Raw genomic sequence first — 24,430 nt, 5'->3', positions numbered from 1 at the left:
TAGGCTATACACGTACAATCATATTAAACATATTTCCACATTAGTCATGTTGTGAAAGAAGAATCAGAACAAAAGGGAAAAACCACAAGAAAGAAAAAACAAAAAAACAAATGAAAGTCGTACGCTTTGATCTGTATTCAGACTCCATAGCTCTTTCTCTGGATGTGATTAGCATTTTTCATCATGAGTCTTTTGGAATTGTCTAAGTCTATCATAGTTGATCCCTGCACAGTGTTACTGTTACTATGTACAATGTTCTGCCCATTTCATTCGGCATCAGTTCACGTAAGTCATTCCAGTTTTTGTTTTTTAGTCCATCCTGCTCTTTATTTCTCATAGCACAATAGCATTCTGCATTCCCTCAATTTCCAGTTCTTTGTCACCAGAAAAAGAAGTGCTATAAATATTTCTGTACATGTGGGTCCTTTTCCCTTTTTTGTGATCTCTTTGGCATACAGATTTAGTAGTGATATTGCTTGGTCCAAGGGTATAGATGGTTTATACCCCTTTGGGAATACTTCCAAATTGTTCTATATAATGATTGTATACCATTTTACCAACAATACATTGTGTCTCACTTTTCCCAAATCCCCCCCAACATTTGTCATTTTCCTTTTTAGTCATATTAGCCATTCTGATAGGTGTAGGGTGGTAGCTCAGAGTTGTTTTAATTTGCATTTCACTAATCAGAGGTGATTTAGAGCATTTTTTCATATGACTATAGATTGCTTTGGTTACTATATCTGAAAACTGCTTGTTCATATGCTTTGACCATTTATCAGTTGAGGAATGGCCTTTATTTCGGTAAATTTGACTCAGTTCTATATTTATTTGAGAAATTAGGTCTTTATTAGGGAAACCTGCTATAAAAATTTTTTCATAGTTATGATTACTGTATATTCCCTTCCATCCTATTTTCCTCTTGTTATCCTCTTCTCCCTGTCTCCTTTCACTGTCTCCATTCTCAAAAGTAATTTGTTTCTGAGTTTCACCTTCCCTAGTCCACCCTTCCTTCTATCAGCCCCCCTTCTCTTTCATCTTATTCCCTCCCCCTCTTACTTTCCTGTATGGTAAGATAGATTTCTGTATTCAACTAAGTATATATATTATTCCCTTTTTGAGCCATTCCTATGAGAGTAAGGTTCACAAGCTTCACCTCACCTCTACCATCTTCCCTTCCACTGTAAAAGCTCTTTCAAGCCTCTTTTATGTCAGAAAATTTACCCCATTCTACCTCTCCCTTTGTCCTTCTCCTAGTGCATTCCTCTTTCTCCCCCTTAGTTTTATTTTTTTAGATAATTATTCCATCATATTCAACTCACACTTGTGCCCTTTGTCTATGTATACTCCTTCTAACTGCCCTAATAATGAGAAAGTTTTTAGAAGTTACAAGTACCATTTTCCCATATAAGAATTTAAACAGTTTAACCTTATTGACTCCTTTATGATTCTTCTTTCCTATTTGCCTTTTTGTGCTTCTTTTAAGTCTTGTTTCTGAAAGTCAGATTTTTTTCTATTCAGCTCTAGTCTTTTCATCAGGAATGCTTAAAGTTCCCTATTTTATTGAATGTTCCATTTTTTTCCCCCTGAAGAATTATGCTCAATTTTGGTTGTAATCCTAGCTTTTTTGCTCTCTGGAATATCATATTCCAAGCCCTCCAGTCCTTTAATATATAAACTGCTAAATCTTTGTTATCCTGACTGTAGCTCCATGATATTTGAATTGTTTCTTTTTGACTGCTTGCAATATTTTCTCCTTGACCTGGGAGCTCTAGAATTTGGTTGTAATGTTCCTGGAAGTTTTCATTTTGGGATCTCTTTCAGGAGGTGATTGGTTGATTCTTTCAATTTCTATTTTACTCTCTGGTTCTAGAATATCAGGACAGTTTTCCTTGATAATTTCTTGAAAGATGATGTCTCAGTTCTTTTTCTTTTTTTTTTTTGATCATGGCTTTTAGGTATGTCAGTAATTCTGAAATTATTTTTCCTAGACCTATTTTCCAGGTTAGTTGTTTTTCCAATGATATACTCTGCATTTTCTTCTATTTTTTCATTCTTTTTATTTTGCTTTTGTTTCTTGATTTCTCATAAAATCATTAGCTTTCACTTGCCTAATTCTAATTTTTAAGGAATGATTTTCTTCAGTAAGCTTTTGCATCTCCTTTTCTATTTGGTCAGTTCTACTTTTTAAGGAGTTCTTTTTTCAGTGAATTTTTGTATATCTTTTTCATTTGGTCAATTCTCTTCATTGGATTTTTGTGCCTTTTTTACCATTTGGCCTATTTTTTTTTGAAGGTGTTCTTTTCTTCATTGTATTTTTGTGCCTCCCTTACCACGTGGTTGACTTTTCTTCATGATTTTCTTGCATCCCTTTCATTTCTCTTCCCAATTGTTCCTCTACCTTTCTTGATTTTTAAAGTCTTTTTTGAGTGCTTCCATGACCTGAGACCAATTCATATTTTTCCTTGAAGCTTTGGATGTAGTAGTTTTGACTTTGGTGTCTTCTGAGTTTGTATTTTGATCTTCCCTATCATCATAGTAACTGTCTTTAAGTCAGGATCTTTTTCTGCTGTTTGCTTATTTTTCCAGCCTATTTCTTGACTTTTAACTCTATGCTAAAGTGGGGCTCTGCTTCTGAAATGGAGAAGGCACAGTGTCAAGATTCAGGGTTTTTTTGTGCAGCTGTCTTAGGAGGTAATTCTGGGGATTGTAAGTTTTCAGTTTTTCCGAGTTAGCATGAGCTTGGTAGTATGAGAATATTTACTGCTCTCCTGGCCTATGCTCTGGTCCATGAGCAACCACAGGCATTCTTTTTTGTCTGGGAACTGTAACTGGGGTCCCAGCTCCACTAGGGTCCCAACCTCTGATGTGCTGGTGGTCTTTACTCACCTTGGGACTGATACTCATGAATGTGATCCAGATCCAAGTATAGGCAATACAACAGTCCTGTCCCTGGTGCCAACAAAGAAACCACTGTAATCTCTTTCTGACCAGTTGTCTGACCACCCCCACCTTATCATTTGTGGGCTGAATAGTCTAGAAAGTGCCATTGTTGTCACTGATTCAGTCACTCCTAAAGCCTACTGCTGGTTTGCTAGGTTATAGCCTGCACTGGACTGCATCCACTCTCACCCCAGTGCAACAGACCTTTCCTGCTGAAATTTTAAGCTGTTTTGGGCTGGAAAATTGTTTTATCCCCATCCTTTTGTGGGTTCTGCTATTCCAGTATTTTTTTTTTTTTGAGGCATTATTTATGAGTCCTTGCCTCTTCTCCTCTATCTTGGCTCTATACCTTGTAAACATTTTTTAAAAGTTGTATTGAAAACAGGTGGCACAGTGGGTAGAGCACTGAGCTCTAGTTCCCTGACCCGACTTCAAATCTGGCCTTAGACACTAACTAGCTGGGTGACTTGGGCAAGTCACTTCACCTCTGCCTCAGTTCCAACTGTAATATGGAAATAATAAGAGCACCTACTTCCAAGGGCAGCTGGGTGATGCAGTGGATAGAGTACTGGGCCTGGAGTCAGGAAGACCTGTGTTCAAATTTGGTTTGTTTTTAAGCTGAGTCTTGAAAGAAGCCAGTGATTTTTGAATATAAAAGGAAACAGTGGAAAGAGAAGATTCTAGGCATGGGGGAGAGCCAAGGCACAGAAACCAAGTTAGGAGATGGAATACCATATGTAAGGAGCAGCAAATAGGCCAGTATGTCTGGATCATAGAATGCCTGGGCCAGGGGAGTAAAGTATAAGAAACCTGGGAAAGGTAGGAAGGGGTTGGGTTGTGAAGAGCTTTAAATGCCAGAGGATTTAATATTTGATTCTGGAGGTAACAAGGACTCGCTAGAATTTATTGAATAAAGGGAGGGGTGATGTGGTCAGACCTGTGCTTTAGGAAAATCACTTTGGCAGCTATAGGGAGAATAAAGTGGGGAGAGATCTGAGTGAGTGAGACCAATTAGGAGGCTATTTCCAAAGTCCAGATGAGAGGTGATGAATGCCTGAGCTACAGTGATGGTTGTGTGAATGGAGGGAAGGGGGATGTATGTAAGAGATGTTATAAAGGAAGAAATGACAAAATTTGATCTTTCCCTATTCAGTTCTGGGCTAGTTCATTGTCCATCTGAAATACCTTTAAAAGAAATATGTGCTGATGGAGTAACTCAATGGGTTTTTTTTTTTTATTAATTTATTTAACTTTTAACATTCATTTTCACAAAATTTTGGGTTCCAAATTTTCTCCCCATTTGTCCCCTCCCCCCACCCCAAAACACCTAGCATTCTAATTACCCCTATCACCAATCTGCCCTCTCTTTTGTCATCCCTCTCTTCTCTTGTCCCCATCTTCTCTTTTGTCCTGTAGGGCCAGATAACTTTCTATACCCCTTTACCTGTATTTCTTATTTCCTAGTAGCAAGAACAGTACTCGACAGTTGTTCCTAATACTTTGAGTTCCAACTTCTCTTCCTCCCTTCCTCCCCACCCATTCCCTTTGGGAAGGCAAGCAATTCAATATAGGCCATATCTGTGTAGTTTTGCAAATGACTTCCATAATAGTTGTGTTGTGTAAGACTAACTATATTTCCCTCCATCCTATCCTGCCCCCCATTGCTTCTATTCTCTCTTTTGATCCTGTCCCTCCCCAAGAGTGTTGACTTCAAATTGCTCCCTCCTCCCATTGCCCTCCCTTCCATCATCCCCCCACCCTGCTTATCCCCTTCTCCCCCACTTTCCTGTATTGTAAGATAGGTTTTCATACCAAAATGAGTGTGCATTTTATTCCTTCCTTTAGTGGAATGTGATGAGAGTAAACTTCATGTTTTTCTCTCACCTCCCTTTTTTTTCCCTCCACTAAAAAGTCTTTTGCTTGCTTCTTTTATGAGAGATAATTTGCCCCATTCCAGTTCTCCCTTTCTCCTCCCAATATATTTCTCTCTCACTGCTTGATTTCATTTTTTTAAGATATGATCCCATCCTCTTCAATTCACTCTGTGCACTCTGTCTCTATGTGTGTGTGCATGTGTGCATGTGTGTGTGTGTAATCCCACCCAGTACCCAGATACTGAAAAGTTTCAAGAGTTACAAATATTGTCTTTCCATGTAGGAATGTAAACAGTTCAACTTTAGTAAGTCCCTTATGACTTCTCTTTGCTGTTCACCTTTTCATGCTTCTCTTCATTCTTGTGTTTGAAAGTCAAATTTTCTTTTCAGCTCTGGTCTTTTCATCAAGAATGCTTGAAAATCCTGTATTTCATTGAAAGACCAATTTTTCCCCTGAAGTATTATACTCAGTTTTTCTGGGTAGGTGATTCTTGGTTTTAGTCCTAGTTCCTTTGACTTCTGGAATATCATATTCCACGCCCTTCGATCCCTTAATGTAGAAGCTGCTAGGTCTTGTGTTATCTTGATTGTGTTTCCACAATATTTGAATTGCTTCTTTCTAGCTGCTTGCAATATTTTCTCCTTGACCAGGGAACTCTGGAATTTGGCCACAATGTTCCTAGGAGTTTCTCTTTTTGGATCTCTTTCATGCGGTGTTCTGTGGATTCCTTGAATATTTATTTTGCCCTCTGGTTCTAGAATCTCAGGGCAGTTTTCCTTGATAATTTCATGAAAGATGATGTCTAGGCTCTTTTTTTGATCATTGCTTTCAGGTAGTCCCATAATTTTTAAATTGTCTCTCCTGGATCTATTTTCCAGGTCAGTTGTTTTTCCAATGAGATATTTCACATGATCTTCCATTTTTTCATTCTTTTGGTTTTGTTTTGTGATTTCTTGGTTTCTCATAAAGTCATTAGCCTCCATCTGTTCCATTCTAATTTTGAAAGAACTATTTTCTTCAGTGAGCTTTTGAACCTCCTTTTCCATTTGGCTAATTCTGCTTTTTAAAGCATTTTTCTCCTCATTGGCTTTTTGAACCTCTTTTGCTGATTGAGTTAGCCTATTTTTCAAGGTGTTATTTTCTTCAGCATTTTTTTGGGTCTCCTTTAGCAGGGTGCTGACCTGCTGTTCATGCTTTGACTTCATGTCTCTCATTTCTCTTCCCAGTTTTTCCTCCACCTCTCTAACTTGATTTTCAAAATCCTTTTTGAGCTCTTCCATGGCCTGAGCCCATGGTATATTTATTTTGGATGTGTGGGATACAGAATCCTTGACTTCTGTGTCTTTCCCTGATGGTAAGCATTGTTCTTCCTCATCAGAAAGGAAGGGAGGAAATACCTGTTCACCAAGAAAGTAACCTTCTATAGTCTTATTTTTTTTCCCTTTTCTGGGCATTTTCCCAGCCAGTGACTTGCCTTCTGAGTTTTCTTTCCACCCCCACCTTGCCTCCCGTTCTGCCCAGCCAGCACTTGGGGTCTGAGATTCAAATGCTGCTTCCCAGCCTGAGGGCTTTGGGTGGGGGCAGGGCTGCTATTCAGTATGAGATCAAGTTCAGGTGCTCAGGTAGGGGCAGGGCCACCTCACGGGCTCAGTTCCCTCAGGGGGTTTATGCAGAGACCTTCAACAAAGGATCTGAGCTCCTGCCTGCTTGGGGAGCCCCTGTCCACCACCGCCCTCACTGCTGCCTCCCGAGGGGGCCCGAGCCACAGGGACACCCCACTCCCCTGTCAGCCACCCAAAAAGACTCTCTCACCAACCCCCACCACCTGTGGGTGGAGGGACCCACGCAGCCGCCAGAGATTCTGTCCCTGAAGCCCGCTCAGATCTGCTCCTCTTGGTGCCGCACAGCCAAGGCAGGGCTGGGCTCTGCTCTGGGTCTGGTGCTCCATGAACCTTTTGTGTCAGGTTGTCAGGTCCCTCTGGAACAGAAATCTCCTCCACTCCATTGTTCTGTGGCTTCTGCTGCTCCAGAATTTGTTGGGAGTTCTTCTTTACAGATATTTTATGGGCTGTGGGTTCGGAGCTAGCGTATGTGTGTCTTTATACTCTGCCATCTTGGCTCCTCCCCCTCAATGGGTTTTTTAATTTCATAATCTGGGTAATAACATGTATCCACTTGGTTTGTGCTGTGTGCATTGATAGGTCAGTTTCTTTTGAGTGGTCATGTTTCTTATGCAGTATACTCTAGTGTTCCAGGGCCTGATTCAATTAGACAAATGTCTTATGCAAAGAGCATCTGGAATCAAAGGTGCCTCCATCCTCGCAGTCACTTAGGCTTACAACCTCTGTGTCGTTCTCAACTACACATATTTCATGTATCTAATCTGTCACAAAATGTCATTTCTACATTCACAATATCTCTTATGTTTGTCCACTTTTCTCCTCCAACACAACTTCCTGTATCACCCTGGTGCAGGGCCTTATCACCTCATACCTGGATCACTGCAGTAGGCTGCTGGGTGGTCTCCCTGCCTCAAACCTTCCCCCACTTCAGTCCATCCTTCACTCAGTTGCCAGCGGACCATATCACTGCTTCACCCAAGACTCAGTAAACTCCAATGGCTCCCTACTGTCTTCAGGGTCAAATACAGAATCTTCTGTTTGACTTCTAAAGGCCCTCGCAACCTAGCCCTTTCCTACCTCTCTCAGTTTCTTTCCTGTCATGCTTTTCCAAATACTTTTTGATCCAGTGACCCTGGCCTTCTTTCTGTTCCTGGAACACAACACTTTGTTCTCTAATTCCTTTACCCAGATGTCCCTCATGCCTGGAATGCCCTCCCTTCTCACCTCTACCTCTGGGCTTCCCTGGATTCCTTCAGGACTTAGTTCTCACCTTACCACATGCAAATCTCATCTTCTGCAAGAGGCCTTTCTTGGTCCCCTTTCCCTCTAAGGTTACTTCCCATGTATACTGTATATTTATCTTGTATGTTCATAGTTGTTTGCATATTGTCTCTCCCCTATCAGACTTCCCCTTGAAGGCAGGGACTGTATTTTTGCCTTTCTTTGTAGCCCATAGTAGGTACTTATTAAATGTTCACTGATGTTGCTGATTGTATAATGATGAACCTCACCATCTATAAGGAATTATAATCACTCCTGAGTTCCAGTCATGCATGATCAAGTAAGATAATAAAAGTAAAGTGCATCACTAACCAACCATGAATGCTAACCATCGTCATTAGCAGCAACCTGAGATTTTCCTCCTGGATGTGCCATAGGAATCTCAAAAGTTTACATATCCAAAACTGAAATCATAGTCTCCCCTTTTCTAAACTTCGTTGTTTCTGTAGAGGCCACCACCAACTTCCTAAGTCAATCAAGTTTATATCCTTGGAGTCTTGACTCTTAATTCTTGGCAGCTAGATGGTGAAATGGAAAGGGCTGAGTCTGGAGTGTGGAAGACCTGAATTCAAATCTAACCTTTGCCACTTCCTAACTATGTGGTCCTGGGCAAGTCATTTCTCCTTTGCCTGCCTGTTTCCCCAGCTACTAAATGGGTTTAATAATAACTTAGCCACCCCTAGGTTTGTTGTTTTATCCTTCTTTTTCAAAGAGGACCATGACATCAAGATGATGACATGAATTGCAGTTGACTTTGAGTTGAGTGAGGGAGGGCTACCTAGGCTTGTTATGAGGATTAAGTGTGATAATATTTGCAAAAACAGGTATTACCACAGTACCTGGCACATAGTACATGCTATATGTAAATGTTTATTCCCTTCCATTTTCATTTCCCCTTCCCTCTCTCATCCTCCACATCCGGTCAGTTACTTAATCTTCTTGATTTTTGTACATTCTACTTCTACAAGATCTCTTGCATTCATTTCCTCATATAATAACTGCCCTAGGCCAAACCCTCTTCATATCTCGCCTGAACTACCAGGAAAGTCATCTTATTGGTCTCCCAGACCTTTCTCAGGCTCATCTTTCATACAGCTACTTGGAAATCTTTCCAAGTCCCAGGTTAGAACTGAGCCACCTTCCCACTCAAAAACTTTGAGCAGTTCTCCTATGGTTTTCAGGATAAAATCATCTCCTTAGCTCACCATTTAAGACCTTCCATAATCTGGCTCCCACTTGTCTTTCCAGCTCTCCCCATGCGCTCCCTTGAAACAGGACACTCAGCTCTTTCCTAGAACTCAGTACCCTATGCATTTGCATAAACTATTCCCGGTGCCTGGAGTATACTGGCTCCTCTTCTGTCCTATGAATTGTCTTTCTTTAAGGTTCAAATCAGGTGCTACCTATTCTGTGAACCCTCCCCCTTCCTTAGTCCCTCTAATTCCCTTCCTTCCTCATAGACATTAGACATCTGGAAATATGTGGGCCAATAGTTGCTAATGTCTTTTTGGTTGCTTTTTGGGGGTAATAATACTATCAGTATATTTTTTATTCTTTTGGAATCTTCCCCTCTTAGAAGTATTTTGAAAATTGATCCCTAAACACTTTTATAATTGTGTTGTCTCCTGCCACAGAAGTAAGGGCTTTTCTTGACTTTATCTTCCTTAGTGCTATCCCATTTCTTCTTATAGTACCAGTGCTAGGGTGTTAAAGAGTTCAACTGTAGAGGTTCTACTATGAAGACAGATAACTATAGAAAAGCCAGGAAATTGGTTCCATTTTGCATCTATTTGTTGTCCTACTTCCTGTTTTACTTATAAATGTTCTTGGTTGCTTTGGCGTAGTTAGGTCTCACGCCAAGTTTTCTGGAGGTTTGCCGTCAGGGTTTTTTGTAGAATTTTTTTATTCTTTATCCATTACAGCAGATGTTGGCATATGATTTGCAATTATCTCTAGATAATCTGTTTGTTTGTATTCATCTTAATCACTGAGAGGTAAGGTGATTGAAAATTCCATGATATTGTCTTCTCCTTGAGCACACTAAAAAACAATTCTAGTAACTCCTTCATTTGCCTTTTCAACAAGAACCTGTCAAGTATTACTTTCATTGAGCTGCAAATTCCCTTTGTCTTCTGGCTTCATTTATTAAAAAATGAGAATTTCAGTATGGATCAAATCATTAGTTGGGTTGGGGTAGTGGATAAGAGTGTTGGGTCTGGAGTCAGGAAGACTGGAGTTCAAATCAGACCTCAGACACTTATTATCAGTGGGAGCCTGGGCAAAGCATTTCACTTCAGTTTCCTCAAAATATGAAAATGGGAATAATAAAAGCATTTGCTTCCTAGGATTATTGTGGGGATCAAGTAATATATTTGTAAAAAGCACTTACCTTGGAGCCTGCTACACAGCAGTCACTTAATAAATGCTTATTTCATTCCAACTGCTGGTCATTGAACAAAATATCACTTTTAGAGTACCAGCAATTAAGGTAATCTTTATTAATGGTCTAAAAAGCAATGCAATTCTATTTTTTAGAAATTTTATTTTAGAGTCAAACACCAGAACACAAATACAGAATAGAGAAAAGAAACAAAAACATATCATAAACTTAAATATTGAAACTCAAATACAAAATTAAAAAGAAAAAAACATGTCGCGTGCATAGCAGAACATAAAAGAAGATCCAAATTATGTAACAATAAATTTTCATTTCAAGAAAGCCTGTATGATAAGTAATACTTGCTGTGTTGAAAAATGTCCATATTTTCTTGGCTTCCTTGTGAGTTCTTTTGTTCTCTGCTGTACATTTTTTTACTTTGTTCTTTTTCCCCTTCTTCCCCCCACCAAAGACTACAATGAAGTTGAGATATGTTTCTCTATAGCTTAAGATACATACATACACACATACATATATACATATATTTAACCAGACCTATTCTACACCTGATCTTTTATTTTTATGTTTGTGCATATCTCGTTTCTTATCCCTCCTGCATCCTTTACTTAACTTCTACCTATTACTTTGCCCTCCAGTTACTTGCCCACTCCCCTCCAAGGATCCCTCCCCTAGCCTCCCATTCCCATAAATCTAAACACCCTTCTAGACCCCCTTTTATCTATTCCCTCCCCCTCCCCTCTAAAGATCCCTTCCTTGTCCTCTCTCCCCTCCCTATGCCCCTACCATTTTATTTCCTCTGAATTTAATTTTTATATTCTTCTAAATATATACTTATTTTCCCTCTCAAACCCATTCCCGATGAAAGTAGGTTACCAGAACTACCAGTCCTCCTCCCTCATCTAATTTCTCTGTATCAGTTCTTCCTTTTCACCTTATTTGCATAAAATAATTACTCTTTTTAGCTATTCCTAAATGGTTTTACTTTTAAAATTAATATCATAGGCGAGTTTACCCCAGTCTTTGTTATGAGCTACCCAAATATTAATAAGTCTTAGACATACATTTTACATATATAAAAGGTAAACAGTCTGTCTTTATGAATCCCTTATAATCAATCTTTGGTATATACCTTATATTTCTCTTTGTTCTTATATGTTGAATCTTCTATTAAGTTCAGGATTTTTGTTAACAAAGTCTTGAAAGTCTGAGAGTTTATCAAATGTCCATTTTTTTCCCATTCTGAATAATACTTAATGTTGCAGGGTATGATATTTTTGGCTGGAGTCCCAGTTCTTTCACTCTTCAATATATTACGTTCCAAGACCTGTGGTCCTTTAAAGTCTCTGCTGCTAAGTCTTGTGTAATTCTAATTGTGGTTCCATCATATTTAAATTGTTTTACTCTTGATGTTTTTAATATTTTATCCTTAAGCAGAGGGTTTCCAAATTTTGCTATGATATTCCTGTGAGTTTTCCTCATAGGATCTTTGGTGATCGATGGATTTTTTCTATTTCTACTGTCTTCCCCTTTCCTCCCCCCACCCTAATGCTTCAGGACAATTTTCTTTAATTATTTCTTGTATATTGTATCAAGATTCTTTTTCTGATCATAACTTTCAGTTAGTCCAATTATTTTTATGTTTTCTCTTCTTGATCTATTCTCCAAATCTGGAGTTTTTCTTATGAGATGTTTCACTTTCTCTCCTATTTTTTCATTATTCATATCCTGTTTAATTTATTTCTTGATCTCTTATAATTTTCTTGGCTTTACTTTGCCCAATTCTAATTTTCAAACTGTCATTTTCTTCCTTAAGATTCTGCATCTCCTTTTCTAATTGGTTGAATTTCCTTTCATAATCTTCTTGTTTTTCTTGGATTATTCTTATTTTTTTCTCCATCTCTTTCAATTGATTTTTAGTCTTAAAATATCTTCTATAAATTCTTTTTGGGCAGGTGACCATTTGACATTACTCTTTGGGGGTTTCTTCAGTATCCTTCTCTGAAGATGAACCCTGTCTTCTCTATTCCCAAAATAGCTTTCTATGGTTGGATTCTTTCTCCTCTACCTCTGCATTTTTTGTGGTAATAGCTTAATTTCTGTAGTCACCTCCAGCCTCCTGTAAGTGCCCACAGTCAGGGGCTTTCTGCCCCACTGCTTCTGCACTCACCAGGCCTGCGCTGCATCCTTTTTGCCCCTGTTGCTCTTCGCCGTACAGCTGGGTCTGGTGTTCCTTATCAGCATACGTTCCTTCCATCTTCCTGGGCTCAAACACCCAACTCCCCCAACTATCTCGAGGGTGGAAGTTCTTTTGGCTGGGGCCAAGGCTACCTCTCAAACCAACTACCTCCAGAGTTTGCTGATTGTTGTTTAAGAGGCTTATTGTTAAAATGGACCCTAGCTTGGAAGTCTTTAGTCTTCACAGGGACCAGATCTCATCCTGAGATTTTTCTTCTGATCTTCTTGAATTGTCCCAGGAAGATCCCTGTTGCATCCTTATTCTTATTTATCTTTACCCACACTTTGTTCGCCCTAAGGTGCTGTTTTAACTCTTTGTGGGGGAAAATCTTGAGAGCCTGGAATTTTCTGACCTACTCCACCATCTTCCCAGAATTCTCTCAAACAATGCAAATTCTTAAAACCTTTTGACTTGCCTAACACAGTGCCTGGCACATAGTAGGTCCTTAATAAATGTTCACTGATTGATTGGTAAGAAAGTCAAGTTTACTGTGGGAGGGGGCACAGCACTGAGGGCCAGTCTACTTTTTTGTGTGTGTTTTGCGGGTGACCATGGCCAGAGAGTTCATAATCTAATGGTCCAACCTGTTGGCCATGAGTCTCTGACAACAGTCTATTGTAGGTACCATATTTGAAGCCTTTTGAACTTGATGGAACCTGTAAAACTGTACATTCTTTTGAGGACCCAAGGCCACTTTCACATAAGAAATGATTACAATAAGATTTTTGTCTGTATGTGTGTTTTAAAAACTTAAGTTGGCCCCCAAGTACCTTTCTTTGCATCCACATTAGTCTCTTTAAAGTGTTTCCTTTTCTTTATGTGTATTTTTCATTTTTCTAATTTTTAGAATTTTATTCTTGAGAGCTTCTCCTTTAGCCTTTAGAATTTTAAGCCTTGAGAGCCAACCTATTTTTTATCTTGACTTTTTGAAATGTTTTCTGTAATTCAAAAGCAGACACCAGGCTTTGCCCAGCTTATTTCTTCATGTCTTTCGTAAATTTTAAGATGTAGTGGTCATCTCCTCCCAAGGTTTTTATGATGTCCAATTCAATAATCAGTTCCTCCTTATTGATCAAAACCAGACCACAAAGAACAATTCCCCTTGTCACTTCTTCCACCTTCAAAGAATTAAATTATAACTAAGTCAAGAATTTATTAGCTATTCTTCGTGTGTGTGTATGTGTGTGTGTGTGTGTGTGGATGAGAGAGGGTGAGAGAGAGAGAGAGAGAGAGACAGAGAGAGAGAGAGAGAGAGAGAGACAGAGAGAGAGAGAGAGACAGAGACAGAGACAGAGACAGAGGAAGAGAGAGAAAGAGACAGCGTGCACACTCCAGCAGGCTTTGGATAGCCAAAAGGTTCCCATCACTGTTTTCTCATGCCTTTCTGCTAGGCTTATGACCTTTTCCCCAAACTCCTCACCTATTTCCTCCTTCTAGCCAGCTGGTCTTTAGTTTACTTACACAACAATACTGCTTCTCTGTATCTTTCTGCCAGATCCTCACTCAAATCTCCTCTCTAGTTCATAGATTCACTCACAAGAGTGTGTCTTGTAATTACTCTACTGCTGCTTTTAATATATTGTTTCAGTTGAGTAAAATACACTCCTTTAGAGCCATATTCTAGTTCTGATTCCCACGTCACCAAAGCTCAGTGGTATCCGTAAAACTGAATTTAACTTATCACGTTAATATCTAATTCATTTTGAGTATTATCCATACCTTATGCAGAAATCTGAGACTATAGGTTTTATTGCTGGATCTTTTCTTGGATATTATTTCCATGAAGTCCTGCTGATCATCCTCTCACCAAATTATACTTTTGGTGTCTGGACTGGCAGATACATGTGGGCAGTTTCCTCCCTCTCCCACTTTCATTTTCAATCTTCTTTGATCAGAGAGGAGAGAAGAGCAGGGACTGGAAGGGAGAGGAGCATGGTTGAAGGGATAGAGAGGAGGAGGTGCAAGCCCTTCATCAAATATTTTTCTCTCCACTTTTCTTGCCCTGTCCTCCCACCCCACAGTTGTGCTCCTGGTCATGTTGGTCGACTCTGTGAATGTTCAGAGGCAGAGTTGTTGTCACCAGATTTGGAGTCTGGATGCCGGGCACCCAATGGGACAGGGCCCCTTTGCAGTGGGAAGGGTCAGTGCCAGTGTGGACGGTGCAGCTGCAGTGGGCAGAGCTCAGGAGATCTCTGCGAGTGTGATAATGCCAGCTGTGAGCGGCATGAAGGCATCCTCTGTGCAGGTACCTGGGAAGGTTTTAAGAGGGTGAATATTGTCTCTGGGAGGGTGCTCAGGAGATGCTGGATAAGCAGGACAGCTCAAATGAGCACCCAGGGGAGTCAGATGATATCCACCGCAGGATGTTTGCCTATAAGGGGAGAGGAGTCTTAGTTTCTGCCCATTTCTTTTTCTCCTGTCTCACCATAGGCTTTGGTCAGTGCCACTGTGGAGTCTGTCACTGTGATGCCAACCACACAGGCCAAGCCTGTGAATGTAGCAAGGACACGAGCAAGTGTGCCACCCCGAGTGGGTTATGTAATGGACATGGCTCATGTCACTGTAACCAGTGCCAGTGCCTGGAGGGTTACTATGGTGCCCTGTGTGATCAGTGCCCAGGCTGCAAGACACCGTGTGAGAAGCACAGGTGAAGAGTGTGGGTGCTACGGTTTGGGTAAGCCAGGAAAGGGGAGCTCCAAGGAGTTAAGACCCAAGTAATACAAAGGGAAGCCCAAGGCATTGCATTAGGTGACTTTTACAGAGTAGGCTCTTAATTAAAGTGTATTGAATTGAAGTGGGTGGGTTTGGGGACAGGGGTTATTGGGGAATGTCAGTGAGTGATTCTTGGCATTGGTGGGACAGGGACTGTGCTGAATGTGGGGCCTTCAAGACAGGGCCACTGGCCAGCAACTGCAGTTTGGCCTGTGCCCATGCCAACGTATCAGTGAGCTCGATGCCTCTGCTGGATGATGGTTGGTGCAAGGAAAGAACTGTGGACAACCAGCTGCTTTTCTTTCTGGTGGAGAATGAGGCTGAAGGCAGGGTTGTGCTGAGAGTGAGACCTAGAGAGAGTGAGTATGGATGGGACTGCTGTGGGGACCGAAGAAGGGGGACTCAGGGACATGGTGAAGAAGGCTATGGTGGGGGGCGGACGGACATTTTGGGAAGGGGTGGTGAATCTTGGATGTATTACACAACAGGCTTAGTGTGGTTCTAGGTATAAGGAGGTATCCATGGACACAGGTTGGGTAAGCAATCCTCCTAGGGAGGTTCTAGGCTCCTCAGGCTCTCTTAGTAACCATCCTTCCACTTTTCAGGAGGATCAGATCATACCCAGGCCATTGTGCTGGGTTGTACAGGGGGCATAGTGGTAGTGGGGTTGGTGGTTGTCCTGGTCTATCGACTAACTGTGGAAATATACGACCGGAGAGAGTACAATCGCTTTGAAAAGGAAAGGAAGCAACTCAACTGGAACCAGGTGAGGAGCCATTCTCACTCTCCCTAACATCGTTTTCATATTTCCTGCCCTCAGCCCCTCTCTTTCTCATCACTTTTTGTTTGTGGCTCACAGGCCTTTACAGTAGCAAGGACACCTTCACAGCCAACCTTCCCTGTTCCCTGCTCCATATTCCTCAGCTCTGGCTGCTTACCTAGAGCATCCCTATCGCTGGCTCCATGATTCTGTTCCCTATTCCATAGTTCCTTAATCTTGTGCCTTCTCTTTGTCTTGCTGTCCTGTACCTCTCCATTCCAATCTGTCTTCTGTTGGCATCTAAGGTGAGGCCTGTTTCAAGGGGACCTGAGGACTAAGGAAAAGACAGGTGAAGGCAGAATCAGCCTCCCTTACCAGTTTCTGACACCCTCATCCCATGTCTTCTCATTTTCCCCTAGGATGATAACCCCCTGTATAGGAGTGCCATCACCACCACCATCAATCCTCAATTCCAGAAGAATGATGAGAGCCCTCAGTGAGCCGCTGCTCACAGGCTGGATTCTGCCCTTCCACACAAGCAAAAAGGCCCTTCTTAAACTTGACCCAGGAGTCTTCTCAGGGCTTGCTTCTCACCCTTGTTCCTAACAGGGGCAAAGCTGTGAGGGACACCCTAGTCAAAGAGCTCCCTACCATCTCATCCCTGTGGCAATTTTCTACCCAACAAATTGTTGCATTTACAAGAAAAAAAACAAAGAAGAAAAAAGTGGGCGCCAAAAACCCCCCCCTCACCCTACAAGGGCCAGAGACTTCCTAACCCCATGACAGAGTTGCACCCAAGGCTAAAGTTATTGTGTTGATGCTGCTGGAGGGTTAATAGCCCAACTGAACAGCAGGTGTTTTGTTGCTGCCTGGTTCTGCAAAGTGTAGATTTCTTGTCTGGTTGTTTATATATTCAGGGCCTTTGGAAAGCACCTCCTCAGAGATTTTCTACCCCTACTCAGGTCCACCACATCTACCCCTGTTCCTCCATAGTACAGGGCAGCACCATGAACCAAATTATGTTGCCTTTAAATCCAGATAGGGGAGGCATGATAAGGTTTAAAAAGAAAAAAGGGCTTAAGTGGGGATGCCAAATTTTCCTTCTCCAACTTGTGATAAAGACAACCTGACCCTTTCCCAGGAAAGGCAGACACTGTAGAAAACCCCCATTTTATTTAAATATTCTAAATATGTCACAAAGGAACATACACTGCACTTTGAATGGTAAAAAGATACAAGTTTATAACATCTTATAAAAACTACCATTTAAAATTTCTTGTCCATCTGTTACTCCCTTCCCGCCCCCCAATAGCAAAATAAGTGTATTAAAAAAAAGGGGGGAGGGTGAGAGTGAAGGGGATGATGAAAATAAAAGCTCCAAGGCCTGTGTAGGATGGTGGGAAGAGGGAGTTGGGAACAGGGGGCCAGGGAGACTACTTCCCCTCTGGCCACCAGGCCAAGGGGCGTTATCAGTAGCTAAACAGCCGCTGTGGGCTGGTAAAGGGGTCTTTATGACCCTCAGATGCTGGGGTGGACAAAAAAGGATGGGAGCTGGAGGAGATATAGGAATCTGGGTAAATGCTACATTGATGTAGCAACTCCCCTATGAACTGGCTCATCTCCCCTTCCTCCCAGCTGTGGCATCTGCAGCACAGAGGGGGGTGGTGAGGATTCAATCCAGGAGTCCTTGCAATCTTCTGTGGTTTCTCCCATTAGGTGAGGCTCCTAGGCCTGGGTGGGTAGGTGTGCAGCACCCCTCCTTCTATCCACCCACCCCTTCCTCTAAAGTCTTAGCACCCATTGCAACAGAATTAGCCACAGGCTTCCCCCCATGCCAGTGATGGTTGTGAGCTGTCCTGGCCTGGTCCCTCATTGTACACTCATTAGCTCCATCTCATTCCCTCGCATGCTCTGGCAAAAGCTGGGACTTACAACACATCAGCACATAACCCATTCACATGATTTCCCACTCTTTTCCCCACCCCCATAAAAAACCCCTGACTCCCCCCAAAATTAGCCTTACAAGGCAAGGGAGTGGGGTGGGAAGAAGCCTTCCCAGTTTTTAAGAGCTGTTTGTGGTTTATCTTTCTAAATCTATCCTTGCTTCTCATAAGACTCTTCATTGTTGACATTTAAGGAACTCCTAGACCCCGGCTCACCTCCCTGACACCCAGGAAGCTGGCTGACATTCATTAAGACTCCCCCTCCCAGAGATCATTCACTGCACAGGGGAAGAGGAATGCATAGAATTCAGGCCAGGGGAAATGGGTGTGAAATTCAAACTGGGAGGACTTAGCAGTCTCAGATGCTGCCAGTGCTGAATCTGAAAGCCAAGGATCCCTGACTTCATTGAGTCCTCCTTCTTCGAACAAGCAGGATTCCTTCCTTCTTTCTCTGGCCCCCACTGCCTGTCTATAGGGAGTGGGTATGTTTGCCACCATTCCCCTGCTCATCAAGTTTAAGGACTAAAGGACTTACAAACTCTTCCAGCCCTGCTCTCATCTAGTCCCACCTCCTACTATCCTACCCTACTCACAAGACACAGATAACTGACTCAACTTTCCCAGACTAAGATGGGAGATAGGGATAGAGACACTGCCACACTTCCCAAAGAGATCCCTTACACCTTTTGCCTTAAGGGAAGGAGTGATTTCATTCCAAATGGCCATTGTTCAAGAATCCCTAGCTCTCAGCTTAAGCCAGAAACACCAGAGCCCTCAATTTGTTAAATAACAAAATCCTCAATATACAAATCCCCTGAAATCACCGAGATGCTACTCAGTTTCCCAAGAACCCTTTGGGTTTGGGAGAGAGGAGGTGCTTGGCTCAATTTGCCATTACTCTATATTCTGAAACATCCACACAGGTGTTGCATACACACATAAACACTTATAATCAATCAAACTTTGGGGCATGGAACAAGTGGACATGGGGATCAGAGCAGTGATTGAAATGTAGTCCACATTAGCTCCACTAGTCATTACAAGCAGCCCCCCTGCTCCCTCCCACATTCAGGGCCATTAGGATTCAAGACCCTCTCTCATTCTTTCATTATGAGGAAGCAACCATCTTCATCTCAATACAGTGATAGGACTTGGGTGGGTAGGTACAGGGGAAAGACAGCCCCCTCCCCACTTCAGGAATGAGATAAAAGGCAGACTCCAGTTTCATTTACTTCTTCAGCAGGTTGTGACCCAACTCAAGTCTAATCTTGACACAGCATAGCTAGCTGAACTCCTAAGAGGGCACAGTGCTGATCCACTTTTTGGCACCCAAAACTTCCAACCCATCCACTTTTATTTGAACTCCAGCGGCATTGGGGGAAGGCAATCAGAAAATTAGGCTACATGGAAGCCACCCTCAAGATTTAGGGTCCCTAAGAAAAAGGAGGGGGGTATGAACCCCAGGCTTCCTTCCATAGCTTCCTCCAAAAGGCACTTGAGCCAGCCCCATCCAGTATTGGTGTCACACACACTGCTTTAACATATATGGGCACAACTCTCACTACTCCACTGGGAGAAAGGAGGTACCTATCCACTCTTGCTTGTGTTAAGCTGCCCCTTCCTCCCAGGGACCTTGTTCTCTAGCCCATGGTAAGCTCAGCTGCCAGCCATCGCCGCTTCCCACCCACCTCAGAGAAGGTGGTGAGGTACAGGGCATATAAACGCTGAAGGCAAAACGCAACCAGAACTCCATCTGTGGGGGATGATCAGGACCATAGTTCCTGCTTTGCCCTGTCATGCCTTCACGTGACCTATGTCCACAGTTCATCTGGTGAAATCACTTTTGGATTCAATATATATGCATATATATACACACACATACACATGTGCATATATATGTATACACACACAAACACACATACATGTACATATATACGCCTATGTATACATATACATATACACACATTCACACACACCTCTTCCCAGTTTCCACTCCCATGTGGAGTTCATGGCTGTGTGATCCGCTGTTCTGTCTTGGTCCTGTATCTTGAGTCCCTTTCCATGGCTTAATCAAGGGTTCAGAGATTGGTTAACCCTCCCAGGAATTGCTGGAAAAACCCCTCCAGCCACCAAAATCTCAGCTTATGTACAGGGCTGTGGCTCTGGTGCCCTGTCCTCTGATGTAGGTTAGGTCTCTGACTCTCCTGGTCCCCTCCTCCATGAAGAGAAGCAAGAAGAGGCATGTGGAAGTGTGGGAGGTGGTGGCACCGTCAGAACCAGAGGGGGCAGCATCTTCAGCAAGCTCTTCTGATCCTTCCCACCACCCTGGGCCCCATGCCTAGAGGGAAAACTGCCCATCAAGGGTTTTGGAGTGACACCCTTGGCACATCCGTTTGTGTCTGAGCAAACGATCTGTCCGGGAAAAGCTCTGAGAAGAGAAAAAGAGAGAGTAAACTCCTAGGAAGAAAACCGAAGAACCAGTTAGCTGGGCCCAATTCACCTTCCACTATTCCATCTTGACCTGACCTGTACCCTCATCTCTGGGTTCTGATGATACTGCACTTGTTTATATGCTGAGTGTGGGGTTCTAAATCTCCCATCACACTGGGAAATGCTTGACAGCACATGTCCAACGCCCTCTATATCTTATAATATCACTTCAATGCTCTACATAGAGGGCCATAGCAGTTACACTGACTTCTCCCCAGTAAAAAGGACAATGGGTCCTACAACAAACACTGTTTCAGTGCTGACACTGGTCAAGACTAGGTATGAGGGGACAGCGCTAATGCCCTCTTTCATTACAAGACTAATTCTAAAGACTTCATTTAGGTCACCATGTGATGCTGATCCCATCATAGCTGAGGGATACAGGGAGATATCAGGGTTGAGGAGCCTAACTTCTTATAGCAAGCAGGTCTGTGTTGACCTCAACCTGAGGAAGGGTAGTGTAACCTATATGGGGTCGGGACTGCAGTTTAAGAAGCACTGAAGGGGTCTGGAATGGAAAAAGTTTAAGAAGCCCTGGTGAATATTGGTGGTAAAGAGGAATATGTGCTTAGGGTGAGTGAGGAGAGACTGGGGTGGTACCTGCTGACATCGTTCACACTGATAGGGTTTCTCCCCACTGTGCACACGTTTGTGGCGCTCCAGATGGTACTTCTGAATGAATCGCATATCACATACATCACATTCAAATGGTTTCTCCCCTGGACACGGCAGAGAAAAGAAGAACCAGGAAAATTCAATATGATAGGGACCCTTATCCCAGGTACATTCCTGAGATCTACATCCCCCTTTACCTCTGCACTGACTGCTTTACTGTGGCCCTAGTCAGTGACACTTGGAAGGGTATTCCAAGAGGGGTGGAAGATACTCCCTGCAAAGACCACTGGAGACACACACACACACACACACACACACACACACACACACACACACACACACACACACACTCTCTCTCTCTCTCTCTCTCTCTCTCTCTCTCTCTCTCTCTCTCTCTCTCTCTCTCCCGTCCCTCCTATGTGTCCGGGATTCTTTTCTCTCCTGATACAGGTGGAAGGCTTACCTGTGTGGATGAGGATGTGCCTCTTGAGGTGATAACTACTTCTAAAGGCTCCAAAGCACTGCTCACAAATAAAGTTTTTTTGGCTCTTCACTTGAAAAGAGCCATTCTGCTCCACAACCACCATCTGGGGATGACAACCAGGTCCATTACCTCAAGAAGAGCCCCCGAGGCCTGCCCCTATTCTGCTCTAGCATCTCCAGTAATTGCTTTCTGCTTACACTAAAGAGGGTCTTTATCTCCATTACTGCGGTCAGGTCAACCCAAGCTTGGGGATGAAGGTGCAATGGTTCACTTTGGCAAATCTGAACATGAGAGATGATCTCAACCCCATATGTCCCCACCTCCTCCTCCCTGTCTTATTAATCCAGATCAGAAACCAGATAACAACAGCGATCTGTAGAACTGAAGAAACAATTTGAACAAAGCTTTTTCTATTCATCATCTGATTATGTTATCCTAGCTAATCTTAATAATATTTACATTCTGTTTTAAGGTTAATGTGAAACACTTATCCTCACAGCAACTTGAGGTATATTATTATTTTTTTGGGGGGGTGTCTTGGTGAAGGGAACTCTCTGGTGTACAATCACCTACGCAGACTAGCAACTCTTCTGTGATTAAAAGCATCATCGTCTCCATTTTACCAATTAGGAAACTAGCCCAGAGAGCTCCCAAGACTTACCCTACACATAATGCTAAAGGAGCTAGACCTCTGACTACAAGTCCAGTGTTCTTTTGCCTCTGCTATGCTCCCTGTACTCAATGACCCCCATTTTACATAAGAGGAAATTAGGACTCAGAGAGGTGAAGTGCCTTGGCCCAAGTCCAGCAGTACCTGGCAGTGTGGGGCCTTGAAGTCTCACCTTGCCTTCTCACTAGACTTCAGGGCAATGATCCTAGCAAAGCAGAGGGTGAAGGGTATCCCTCAGCCCCAACCATGCCCTCCCCATTACCTGCCTTTTTAACTTTTTTCGGTGGAGGAGCTTCAGCTGTGGCGCTGTCATCTTTTCGGTTTCGGGACTTTTCTCCATCTTTGCGGTGACCCTTTTAAACACAAGATCATATTTAAAGCTTCTGTCTACTCCACAGAGATAAAAACTGGCAGAGACAGGATAAGAAAAGAGGTTCTCACTACTGTCAGACACATGATTAGCCCCGAAATGAGTCATAGGTGATGGACTCCTCCCTCTGCCCTCTCCCAATGATCAGAGAGTGGGGCTTCATGGTAACCTCTGTTCTTATTTTCTCACAGCTTCTTAGGCTGCAGCATCCAAAGATTAGAGGTAGGGAAAAGACCCTCCCTCAGATGTAAAAAAATGCCCATTTACCCCACCCCAACATGATCAATGGGAACTGGTGGCGCCGAGAAAAGGAAGGGACATCTCCCTATCTGGCTGAACAAAAAGCCCAGAGTTTTCTACGGAAAACCAGGTTGCTCAACTCGCAGTGCTGTACCTGGCCTGAGCACCTCAGCACCTCTGGGTTGCCCGTTCGCTCCCCGTTCTCTGCCTGTTTGCTGGCAATCTGGCTCAGCATCATCTTCTTGCTGGCTGCCGTGGGGACCAAACTCACACCTGCAAGGCCCTCACAGGCTAGGAGACTCGCCTAGATTGGGAGAAGAGAGGTCAGATGACTTGACAGGTTCAACTAATCTTGGTGATGCTCCCTCACCCACACAACTGGTCCCCTGCTCTGCGCAAGCCAACCTCTGTTCCAGAATGGCCTTTCTCTTCCCCAACAACACCAAACACTATCTTTGCTTCCCTTGAAGCACAGCTATAAAGCTTACCATTCTTCCTGCCTGAGATGGCTTCTGTTTTTCTTCAAGATATAATTCCTCAGCTTCTTCTAATCCTTACTTGACATTCCCTTCTCTAGGAAGTCCATTTTGACTATCCTGGCACATAAGGAGCTCTTATTGATTGATCTTGACTGATCCTACCAGGAACCAGTCATTATTTTACTCTGATATGCTTTTTCATGTTGTTTGCTTTGAAAATTGGTCTTTTACTTAAAATAAAAGGGACAGCTAGATGTCAAAGTGGATAGAGTTCTGGACCTAGAGTCAGAAAGAGTCCAGATATTTACTAGCTGTGTTGACTCCGGGCAAGTCACTTAATCTCTATTTGCCTCACTTTGCTCATCTGTAAAATGTGCATGATAATAATGGGACCCAGCTCCCATTGCTGTGAGGATCAAATGAAATAATTGTAAAGTGCTAAGCATAATGCCTGGCACTAGCAAGAGCTATATAAATGTTAGCTATTATTATAATAATAAATAGCTATTATTATTATTACATACGAAACTAAGGAGAATAACGGAGGTTGGGCATATAGAACCCTGAGCAGTGATTTGTTATTTGACAATACTCCGTATTCTTGGTTAGTTTGGTTTCAATTGAGTCATGGGCTTGCCCTGAACCAGAGTTTAACCCTATTCAGAGTAGTCTTGAGAGATCTTGCTCAGCCCTTGAGTCATCTCCAGTCTCAAAGATGTGGTGAGTAGGGCCAAGGTTCAGATTTCAGCTGAAATGGAAGGGGAAAGGATTATGGGGGAAGAGAAAGTAGGGGATGAAAATTCTGCCCCAGGAAAGTCTTCCTATCACCCTCAGAAAAGACCTCAGATTCTGAGAACCCTCAGATCAGCAATAATTTAGAACTGCTTTATTCCAGAGTATATTAAGGTTCACAAAGTTCTTTCCTCACCAAACTGTGAAACTGACAGTGCAGATATCCTCCCTCCCATCTATCACGTGAAGACAGTGAGGCTCTGGGGGGTTAAATCACTTTCTTATGGTCTCCTCACCCCAAGTTCTGTGCTCTTGTTTCGACTTTTTCACTCTGACCCAAGGAAGAGGACAAACTTTGACCGAGTTACTTATGTGTATCCAAACCTGTCTGTTCAATGATGAGGTTAGAATAGACAATCTCCAAAGGTCTCTTTTAATGATTTGTGACTATATTCATTCTGAATTCAACAACAAGTATTTATTATCTACTATGAGAGTATCAGTGAGGAAGGAGAAAAAGTATTTCTAGGGCACCTTTTATATGCCTGGTGCTGTGCTAAGAGCCTCATTTGATCTGTAC

General features: G+C 42.6%; 2 protein-coding genes and 1 long non-coding RNA gene across 4 annotated transcripts in view; 1 reads left to right on the top strand and 2 right to left on the bottom strand.

Moving 5' to 3' along the window:
• ITGB7 (integrin subunit beta 7) overlaps positions 1 to 17,099 on the top strand; it is a 27,790-nt gene extending 10,691 nt beyond the window's left edge. The window contains exons 11-15 of the mRNA XM_072654792.1: positions 14,377 to 14,600; positions 14,786 to 15,002; positions 15,218 to 15,426; positions 15,673 to 15,833; positions 16,247 to 17,099. Of these exons, the coding sequence (XP_072510893.1) occupies positions 14,377 to 14,600; positions 14,786 to 15,002; positions 15,218 to 15,426; positions 15,673 to 15,833; positions 16,247 to 16,327 (892 nt within the window). The 3' untranslated portion in view covers positions 16,328 to 17,099. The remainder of the gene's footprint in view (positions 1 to 14,376; positions 14,601 to 14,785; positions 15,003 to 15,217; positions 15,427 to 15,672; positions 15,834 to 16,246) is intronic.
• LOC140534137 (uncharacterized) lies at positions 13,345 to 14,160 on the bottom strand. Its single transcript, XR_011977176.1, has 2 exons — positions 14,075 to 14,160; positions 13,345 to 13,473 (listed from the first exon to the last, which is right to left on the bottom strand). It is a non-coding gene; the product is annotated as an uncharacterized lncRNA (long non-coding RNA).
• Positions 16,982 to 24,430, bottom strand: part of ZNF740 (zinc finger protein 740) — a 20,342-nt gene continuing 12,893 nt past the window's right edge. Inside the window, exons 1-6 of one of the 2 annotated variants that reach the window (XM_072654805.1) lie at positions 23,128 to 23,218; positions 22,794 to 22,943; positions 22,296 to 22,382; positions 21,339 to 21,462; positions 20,861 to 20,979; positions 19,981 to 20,198 (exon numbers count right to left, since the gene is read on the bottom strand). In XM_072654805.1, the coding sequence (XP_072510906.1) occupies positions 20,109 to 20,198; positions 20,861 to 20,979; positions 21,339 to 21,462; positions 22,296 to 22,382; positions 22,794 to 22,943; positions 23,128 to 23,130 (573 nt within the window). In that variant the 5' untranslated portion in view covers positions 23,131 to 23,218 and the 3' untranslated portion in view covers positions 19,981 to 20,108. Of the gene's footprint in view, positions 20,199 to 20,860; positions 20,980 to 21,338; positions 21,463 to 22,295; positions 22,383 to 22,793; positions 22,944 to 23,127; positions 23,219 to 24,430 lie in introns of those variants that run through there. The other variant, XM_072654804.1, reaches the window with a different exon arrangement.

Source organism: Notamacropus eugenii, chromosome 3, assembly GCF_028372415.1.
Source record: "Notamacropus eugenii isolate mMacEug1 chromosome 3, mMacEug1.pri_v2, whole genome shotgun sequence".
NCBI lineage: Eukaryota > Metazoa > Chordata > Mammalia > Diprotodontia > Macropodidae > Notamacropus > Notamacropus eugenii.
This window is presented reverse-complemented; position numbering and strand designations above follow the sequence as displayed.